The following is a 10,350-nucleotide window of genomic DNA, read 5'->3' on the forward strand; positions in this document are numbered from 1 at the left end:
TCGAAGCTAAGGGACACTCATGTCAGACATTGTTTAGTCAACAGACGTGGTGGTTAGTAACGGGACGTGTAGAAGAATATTGTGTTTCAAGACGGAGTGTACCGCGACATGATAAGAAGGAAGTGTTAGGTGTTATGACTGTGAGGCCTGACCTGTGCGACCCAGCCCGCCAGTAGTGACGAGTAACTCGCTCTTAGTCTACTTAATTTTTGCATGGACAAAAATCCCTGAATCAAGCTGTACATGTTTTTTTTATGTTCGTGACGATTACAAAAAAATATCACTGACATAGTTCAGGCGGTAGGTGCGTTTGATTCGATGATGCGTTTGATTCGATGATGCGTTTGATTGTTCGATGACCGTTTAGGCTGATTATCTACCTGACGTTTTATACAAGTTTTAGGCAAATATCAGATAATTCCATGGAGAATTCTCAGCTTGATCTTGTCAAATACCATCTGGGTATCACCAATTTCATCGCGCTAATTAACTTAATAATTGATGTACATTCATTAAAGAAACGACTAGGAAAAACTACATAAAATACCTTTGAAAGTTCTAAAGAAGTACGAAGTACTATTGGAATGGAATCTTTAAATTTTTATTTATAAGAGTTCTAGCGGTTTTATTTTGTAAAACTGAAAAACAAATACATATGTTAGCATCACAAAAGATTTATTTTCGAAAGTATCAGCTAACAAGTTTACATTGTTTTCGAACTTCAGAAACACAAAACATTTTTAAATAAGTTCATTAAATCTAGAAGAGATCTGTCTATACTACCTGTGACAAATATCGTAAATGTTCCGAGACACTAAAGAAATTAATAATGCTTTATTTTATTGCCAATTTCTTTTGATAAATGACAATGGATATTTGAACTTACATCAAATTCCGAATTTATCACATGTGTATTATATAATCAGCTATGTGATACCATTGAACACTTATAGAAGAATCGAAAACCGATTTTGGTCGTTATTATTAAAATGAGAAGTGAAGATAATTGCATAAATGTAAACATGCAGCATAAGAAGTTCTATGTGTGATGACTTACTCAGAGAAAAATATACGCATATATGTAAATATATACACATATATACATGTATATGACATACAAATTTGCGCACAATGTCACTGATCTGCTAACAAATATCCTTGAGGTACTTGTTTTCTATTAAATTCGACATTTCTCACTTCAGTTCTCATTCTACATAGGTGCCGTGTAAGGTAGAGATGTTAGAACATTCCTTGAAATAAACCGCAATATGTTATCTTGGTCAGCAGTAATCAAAAGACACTTTCTTCTTATCAAATAAATCCCGCTCAGCATTATGTGCAGACTAATTGAGATTCTTTTTCGAAGGATAATACTATTTTGCGCAGTTTTCACTCTATTGCTTCATTTTCTTTCGCCATCGATCCATCAATACCATACCATCGTCTTATTATCTTTGAATGAACATTCTAATTGAAAAGTGAGACATTGGATAAAATATAGCTTATTAAATCTGCCTTACTTAATTCTGCGTAAGTAGACCTATTAAGTTGAAAGTTCATATAAGACTCGAAATTTGTACTTTTTATATGAATTACCTGAACTCGTATTTCTTTGAATCCAAGTGGGAAAAAAATAATTGAAGAGTGTAAACAACAAAGGTTGTAAGTGCAAAGAACAAATTTTCCGGAGGAGACAAAAACATATTTTCCATCCATAACATCTACTACTGGTAACATCTGTGATTGCATATGTTAACTAGGGCCTACTTCATCTTTGAATTTCGACATCTGACTTTGTAAGTTATTGGACTTCACACATACAACCTGTTTTGACAACCACTTAAAAATAACAAAAACAGCTCCCACACTCTAGAATTGAGGTTATTCTGCTACTCTCTACCTTCACGGATTGTCTCAATTGAAACAAGACTTTAGTACTCCATTTCTCACAAATAAACAAGTTGCGGAACTTCGACAACAGATGGCACCACTTCCTGCTTCAGCACAGCAACGGTAGATGGCAGCAGTGCAGAATACGCTAGAGGGACACTTTGTGCAATAACCTTCTCTTCCTTTTCCTTCAATTCGGCTTTCTTCGTGTCTGCAGGTGTTGGAGCCCCTTCCACAGGCTTGAACTCCTGTACTTTGACAGTTGGAACCACTTCCTGCTTCACTACAGCAACAGAAGATGGCAGCAGGGTCGAGTATGCGAGGGGGATCTGATGGGTAAGTACTTCGTGCTCTTTTTCTTTAAGCTCGAATTTCTTAGTGTCAGCCGGCGTTTTTGCTCCTTCAACGGGTTCGAACTCGTGCACCTTGACTTTGGACTTGGTGAGCACTGAATAAAGGGTGGGGTATAGAACAGTTTCTCTTTTCTTACGAGCCACTCCTGTGTCCGGGGAGGCTTCTGCTGCCTTGGCTGCTTCCTCGTATTGTTTTTGGAAGGCTGCTCTGGCAGCCATAACCTGAAAATTGAAAGCCTGGTTAAGAGATTATGACATCACGATATAGCAGAATCACTTTCTGTTTCTTTCTTTTTTTGGATATAATCTACAGGATTTGACTGCTGTTTCCGGATAGGAAATAGAGATTCATTTTCCGCCAAAAGGGCCTCAACACACGTTCCTTGTCTTGCATTTATACTGTAATAGTTTTTGGTTTAACTACCTACGAGGTACATAGAATAATATTCTGTCGGGTTCAGAATTAAATCTACACACTTCACTGTAGTAGACGTTACCACCACAATTGATATAGGAAAAACAGTTTTAGGCATGTCCTTTGTTTGTCTTTCGTAACCTTTTCTCATAAACTACTACAGTAGATGCATTTGCTCTGTTGGTTATCTAAATGTATCTACTTATCCCATAAAAATGCACACGACGTACACAAATTTTTGCTTCAAGAACAATGTTACGTTGTCTGAAGTCCCTATTCCAGAACCATACATCAAGGCGATTTACTTATTGTTCACCCTTAACAATCTTTATTTTTGAATTGTAGACAGAGAATTGTGTAACATGTAACACAATTGGCCGACGTATTAAATAATATTTGGACCATAATAATTTTATTATACAGAGTGAATCAAAAGTCTGGAACCATACAAATATCTTTCATATGCTTGAATTTCGATTACTATAGGTGTTATCAGTATTTGTAAGACCAAATGCTTTACCAGTGACACATTCGATTCTAGCCTTCAGCTATCTCAAAAGCCGCCATTTTGGATGCAACTTTGAAATTTTAATTGAAAGGGGGTCATGGAGGTACTCAAAATCATGTGAAATTTTCTGAAAAAAAAAAAAACAATGATGCAATTCGCTTTAAAGTTATTTAGAGATAACTCATAATGACACAAACATTAGTTACTACATCTACAGATATTTTGTAACATGGTACAGTGCTAAGGAGACTTTGGAAAAGGTATTTTTATGCAATTCTAGTAATTAACTTTTCCTGCTTTACTGTTTGGTTAACCTAATAGTTTTCCGTAATAGTTTGTGGATTTTTTCTTAACATATTCACGTCATCCGCATAAATAATTTCAGACCCCTGTTTTCCTGGACTGTCCAAATGGCATATTCTATAGCAAAGTTAAAAAGTGAAGGTGATAGTGCATCTCCTTGCTTTAGCTCGCAGTGAATTGGAAAAGCGTCAGACAGAAACTGGCCTATACGGACTCTGCTGTACGTTTCACTGAGACGCATTTTAATTACTTGCTTCTTGGGAATACCAAATTCAGTAAGAATATTATATAAAACTTCTCTCTTAACAGAATTATATGCGTTTTTGATATCAATAAATAACTTATGTACTGTGCCCTTATACTCCCATTTGTTCTCCAATATCTGTTGAATACAAAAAAAAAAAAAAAAAATCGGATCAATAGTCGATGTATTACGCCTAAAACCAAATTTATGGTCCCCAAAATTTCATCTACTTAAGAAGTTGATCTCAAAATAATATTGGACAACATTTTGTATGATGTCAATAAAAGTGATATTTCTCGCAAGTTACTAGGCCTGCAGTTAGTCTTTTCTCCCTTCTTAAAAATACGTCCTATTATGGATTCCTTCCATTGTTCTGGTACAATTTCCTTTTCCCAAACAGTAAGTAATACAATACTGGGCAAATACAAGAAATGAGAGATACTCAGTCCCTTTGACAGTGAAATAAATCTCAACTTTTCTGCTGGGACTGGAACACAAATTCGTTAGATCTATAGGGGAAGATGTAAAGACGTAGACAAGAACGAGTGCTGTATAATTTAATTTTAAAATATAATGCTACCTCAGGAGTATCCTGGACGGGTTCCGGCGCCTTGATGTCGGCAGGCACTGCCGGTGCCTCGGGTAGATTGTTGGCGCCCAGCACACGGTAACCGTTGGAATCAGCCACGTACTGCACATTCACCAGCTTGCCTGTGGGGTCCAAGTAGCTGTACGCCCCACGCACCGCTCCGTCCACGCTCTTCGTCTCAGTGCGCACCTGTTCAGGAAGCTCAGGCTTGATGTATTCTCTTTAACAGCTTCATTTTTAAGATACTCAAAAGCGTGGAATATTTACTGTCAACGTTATTACTCTGCCCACAAACCATATTCCATACCCCTCGGTAAAGTAGTAACACATCTACAGGGTGCGGAAAAAACTACTTTTAAACAATTTGTGAGGTGATAGATTGGGCCAAAAGAGACATATTAAGACCGGAAACCATGGGTTGAAAATTCATAATTACTCCGCTATAGACGTACATTGGATAATATCTACAACTGAAGAGATAACCAACTTCTTCAACACTACTTACTCTTAATGGTATTGTGACAGTTTGTAGCAAAATGGAAAAAAAGGAGTAATTATTTTACGTCACAATTTGTAATTTTTTGATAAAAATTACAAAAAAGGCTCAACATTTCTACCTTGAGACTACAGACAGAGTAGTGGTATACTTTCGAAAAGGAGAGTTTCGTATTTGCTCGAAAATTCTTGAGATGGCTTTGATGGTTTGTAAAGGCTCAACAATGCGAGGGATAAAATCTTCAGGTTCCACTGGATCGGGGTAAATCAAATCTCTCATATATCCCCAAAGAAAGAAATCCAGAGAGTTGGCAAGTCTGGAGACTTTTAAGGCAGGAAACTGGACCTTCACTGCCAATCCATCTCCAGGCAAATATTACTCCAGATGTTACACCTTTGCATAAAAGTGAGTATAAACCCCAACATGATGGAACCACATACATCTAATAAAGCTCAGATTTTAAATTACATATTTTATATTTATTAAGTTACATATTTATCCACATATTTTGTCATCTTTCGCTACATATTTCTTATTTTCATATTATATAAACTCCGGGCTCTAGTGGTAAGCTACCTTATCTTTGTTACCAAATCCGTGACTTTAACTTTATTCAGGCGAAAAAGTACCTGGAACTTTTTTTCGCTATTTTGTAAAGAAATCAAGCCGATTTCTATACACTCTTGGTCTATTAATGTTGTAGCCCAGGGTTGCAGAACTGGGGAAGACAGGGGTGGAAGCATGGGAAAAGAGTTCATTCCCCCATCCACAAGGCCGGAGCCTTCAATGACGTTTCTGTGACGTTTGGCAAACACACTGTTCTCTCTTCTCTTCTGCTCCCTACCGTACAATACGCGAGAATTGAAGGGAAGGAACGAGTTGCTGTTCCGGCTTATGACGAGTGCTTCAAATGTAGCACAGTTTTGCATCCCTGTTGTAGCCTATATGGTATCAAATTAGTCTTCATCTGATGACAAACTTATTTTGAAGACTAATGGTATACTGCAATAATCGCAATATCCTCTTTCTCTTAATAATGTAAATTTACCCAATATAATATATCTAGTACGCTTTGTTGTTTCAATGAAAACTGGTAAAAACTGAAGGTCACCGCATTCTTTCGATAGTTCTGCGCATGTAGGAAGAGTTACTGATTCCGTATCCTCCCAACATTGAAAGTTAGTGAGTGATTTAAGGAATCGTTAGGCGTATTGAACGTTCGAGAAACTCATTTATAATACTTACAGATTCATTATCTTTAATGAATACTTAAATATTTTTCGAAAAAACCGGCCGTTAGAGACGGATTCCTCTAAATAGACGAAAATACCGCCAAATTAAAAGTTTCAAAACCTGTGAGACCCCATGTTTCTAAACGACTGTTATCTGTTGCGGTTTAAGCAAGTTCGTCCCTCTTCTTTGCACTCAATTTACTAGCATTTCAAGTGTCTGCCAATTCATTTTTTTTACATAGTACGCTTTAGGTCATTTGGAATGTCTGCATCACAGTCCGTATCTTAGACTGACCTTCCTTACCACGGAAATTTAGACCCTACATTAAAACCGCGGGACTCTTAAACTGTATGACAGATAACTGCACAGTTTGTACGTTTTAAGAATTAATATAATCTTAATATCTCGTATATGTTACATATACTTTGAAACATTATCTTCCTCTCAAAAACAAAATATTAACGAATAAATTCGCATACAAAAGAGCAATCATTGCACTCACCTGGTTGTCACCAGCATGGTGGAACGCGAACTGTCCGAAAGCATCCTGGGAATGGAACTGAGTAGAGGTTGGAGTGTAGACCGGCGCTGATATCGTGTAGGTGTAGTGTATGGTTGGTGCGAAGGGAACTGTTGTGTAGAAGAACTGGGCAGAGCCGCACGCCACTGCGCATGCCAACACTATCTGTATATGACAGTAACATAACCTTTCAGAATTATTGTATTCAGCCCCTGAGTAGGCCTGTGTATACATAATCTGTCTGTGACAAAAAAAGACGATATCTATACGCTACTGCGTAGCAAGGTGTAATTTGGCGAGATGAGGCTGAGAATTCGCCATAGATTACCTGGCATTCGCCTTACTGTTGGGAAAAACCTCGGAAAAACCCAACCAGGTAATCAGCCCAAGCAGGAGTCGAACCCACGCCCGAGCTCAACTCCAGATTTGCAGGTAAACGCCTCAGCCGACTGAGCTACCCCATTGGCCCACTACTGTGTATGCCGTTCTGTGCAAACTTAACGCGAAACTCTATCATTACTTGCGTAAGGAAAACTGATTGATTTATATGGGAGATCATGAGGAACCAGCAGCTAGACCATTCTCTGGTCCGTTGTACTAATCCTCAACTAGGCTCATTTTCACCCACAGCGGTGGACTTTGCTAAGGCTCGCTGCTTAGCTAGGCTACTTGCAGACAACATGCCTCTGGGTTAGCCTCCTCCGCACATCGCCAACCGGTGATTGAAGAAATTTTGACGAATATAATAACGGAATGGAGAAATGTTGACGGAATGAAAATTTGTAACTGTGACATTTTCCGCCACAAGTTGGCATAAAAGCTGGGAAGCATCCCAAATATGCGACGACGATTATATAATTTGAATTATTGTATTGCCATATAGGCCCATCTGGAATTATTTCAAAACAGCAAAAGAGAATGTAGGAGACTGAACTTTCTCCAAACACGTACGTACATCCATCTCCAAAGTTCTGTTTCAGTAGATGGCCATACCCTCATCTTAAGTGGACAATAGAAAAGTATCGCCTTGTCAATACTACCGTTGCTATCTTCAACAAACCATAATAATGACGAGAAAATAATAATATAGTAATAATAATAATAATAATAATAATAATAATAATAATAATCTATACTAATAATAAATCTGTAGACGAAATTTTTCTGGTAATTTTCGATTTTCCAAAAATAATTGGTCCTAACATATATAATTAACCACCCTGAAACCGAAAATCGCTTTTTTGAAATTTTTGTTTGTATGTCTGTCTGTCTGTCTGTCTGTCTGTATGTATGTTTGTTACCTTTTCACGCGATAATGGCTGAACGGATTTCGATGAAAATTAGAATATAAATTAAGTTCGTTGTGACTTAGATTTTAGGCTATATGGCATTCAAAATACATTATTTAAAAGGGGGGTTATAAGGGGGCCTGAAATTATTAAATCGAAATATCTCGCTTATTATTGATTTTTGTGAAAAATGTTACATAACAAAAATTTCTTTAAAAATAATTTTCGATAAGTTTTATTCTTTGAAAAATTTTGATAGGACTGATATTTAATGAGTTAAATGAGTTTTAAAATTAAAATAACTGCCATCTAAGGCAGTGTAATGAAATAAAGAACAAATGACTTCGTCTATAAGGGGCCTTGGTCAACAACAATCGAAAGCTATGAATCATAGCGTACAGAGAATGTTTCTGTGTTTGTATGAAGTAATATCGGAAGCTAAATTAACCGATTTGTGTAATTAATTATTATTTCACCATTGGAAAGTGTAGTTTCTCTATATGGACATAATGCTAAAATGTTATTACAGTAACCTCTGAGTGAATTGAGGACAGGTAAGATTAAAATAGCTTCTTATGCACAGGAAACTTGATAGGCTATTCTGTATATTCGTTTCCTGCATTTCTTAAAATAATGTTTATCTCAGAGAATTAACGAACAACGAGAGTGTATTGATTTAGTATGCAGTAATAATATATTAGCTTAACATTCCATTATTTTATAATCTAAATTTTAACTATGCTCAATTGAATCGAGTTAAAATACATAAAATACATATGCATTAAATGCAATGCAAAAAAATTGGGCAATGAGCCAAGCAGATTATGTTGCGCTGTTGTAAAATATAATTTGTTCCTCCTGAGATTCAAGAGCCCCCATAACAAATTAAAAACTTACTTATCGGAGTACATCCGTTATCAACACACTTTTTATATAATATAATATAATATAATATAATATAATATAATATAATATAATATAATATAATATAATATAATATAATATAATATAATATAATATAATGTAATGTAATGTAATGTAATGTAATATAATATAAGTTATTTCAAGGGTTCAGAACCATAGTAGGCCAAGCGCCATTTACTGAATACGTAGAAAACAAGGGTTAAAATTAAGTTATTACCATAATTCAATGGAAACATATAGCAAGTAAAATAAAGTATAGGCTACACATTAAATCTAAATGATGTCACTGTTCATTAAACTATGGTTGCATGTAATAAAAATTAAGAAACATGTTAAAGGAATTGTCATTGCACCAAATGATTGCTCTCTGGACCAAAATTATCGCATTTTAATTATTTAAATATAATTTAAATTAAGTAACGATTTATCCTTCTATCAAACACGAATGTTCCCTGGATCAAATGTCCTATTTTAATTATGTAATTACTTTATATTTATTTCTAACGGGTGCAGCGGAGCGCACGGGTACGGCTAGTAATAATAATAATAATAATAATAATAATAATAATAATAATAATCATAGTCGTATTAATAATAATAACATTCTTGGCTTTTCAGTAAAACTTTACTTTTTTTTTCTTAAATTTATTATATGCTTCTAACAATCCTGTGAAATGCTTTCTCTAAATCGAACTTAAATTTAATAATCATCATCATCTTGATAGTTACAATAATAGTTATAGTTACTTATAAACATGTAATTAATTAATGTGTAGTAGGTAGTTATATTACACACTTTATTTCAACTTTATCCAGTGAAAGAAGACGGATAAGTTAACCACAAATTATGTCTACGTATTTGGGAGGGTATAGTGATGCACTTACCAGGAGCTGCATTGCGCCTCGCTTGGAGCGGTCCAACTTGGGGTGCGGGTAGCGTCTCCGGCTTATATAGGCAGCCCCGCACCGCATTATTCAAATCGCAGAGAGAGGAGTTGGGTATTCTCCTTATTTGCTGCCCGACCTTGTCAAGATACAAGAAGAACCGCAAGAAGCTATTGGATATCTAGGACGCATGCGCTCAAGAAGGGGCTACGTGCCGCCACTGACCGTCACATGCCAGGTTCTGTTGTCCAAATCTACGCTCACAAAACGCGAATATTGTATTATGCTTCTAACAATCCTGTGAAATGCTTTCTCTAAATCGAACTTAAATTTAATAATCATCATCATCTTGATATAGGCAAATGCCCATTTCGGGTTCAAAGTTCACCACATCCCTTCATCGGTCGTCTCTGCTTTCTTCGTCCTTTGGTTGATGGTGTATTCTGTGTATTTTCTGTCCCCACTCTTGTGTGTAAGGTTCCATTTCACTGTGCAGGGAGTATTCATATTATTTGTAGTTGTTTTGTAAGTCTTCATTCAGAATTCTATCCAGTCTCGTACACCCTTTGATATTAATTAAAATCTCATCTCGGCAGTTTGTATTTTACTAATGTCTTTCTGCTTTACAACCCAGCTTTCGCAACCATAGTCAGGAGACGAGAGCGGTTACAACTTTGTAAATATTTTCCTTATATCCCCCT

At 36.1% G+C, this 10,350-nt stretch overlaps 1 protein-coding gene across 1 annotated transcript; it reads right to left on the minus strand.

Moving 5' to 3' along the window:
• Positions 1-658: 658 nt before the first annotated feature.
• LOC138706203 (uncharacterized) lies at positions 659-9,782 on the minus strand. The gene is made up of 4 exons (XM_069835228.1): positions 9,650-9,782; positions 6,534-6,716; positions 4,294-4,491; positions 659-2,465 (listed from the first exon to the last, which is right to left on the minus strand). The coding sequence occupies exons 1-4, from the start codon at positions 9,734-9,736 to the stop codon at positions 1,947-1,949; spliced, it is 987 nt and encodes a 328-aa protein (XP_069691329.1). The 5' UTR covers positions 9,737-9,782; the 3' UTR covers positions 659-1,946.
• Between the last annotated feature and the right edge of the window lie 568 nt (positions 9,783-10,350).

This window comes from Periplaneta americana, chromosome 9, assembly GCF_040183065.1.
Source record: "Periplaneta americana isolate PAMFEO1 chromosome 9, P.americana_PAMFEO1_priV1, whole genome shotgun sequence".
In the NCBI taxonomy this organism is placed as follows: Eukaryota; Metazoa; Arthropoda; class Insecta; order Blattodea; family Blattidae; genus Periplaneta; species Periplaneta americana.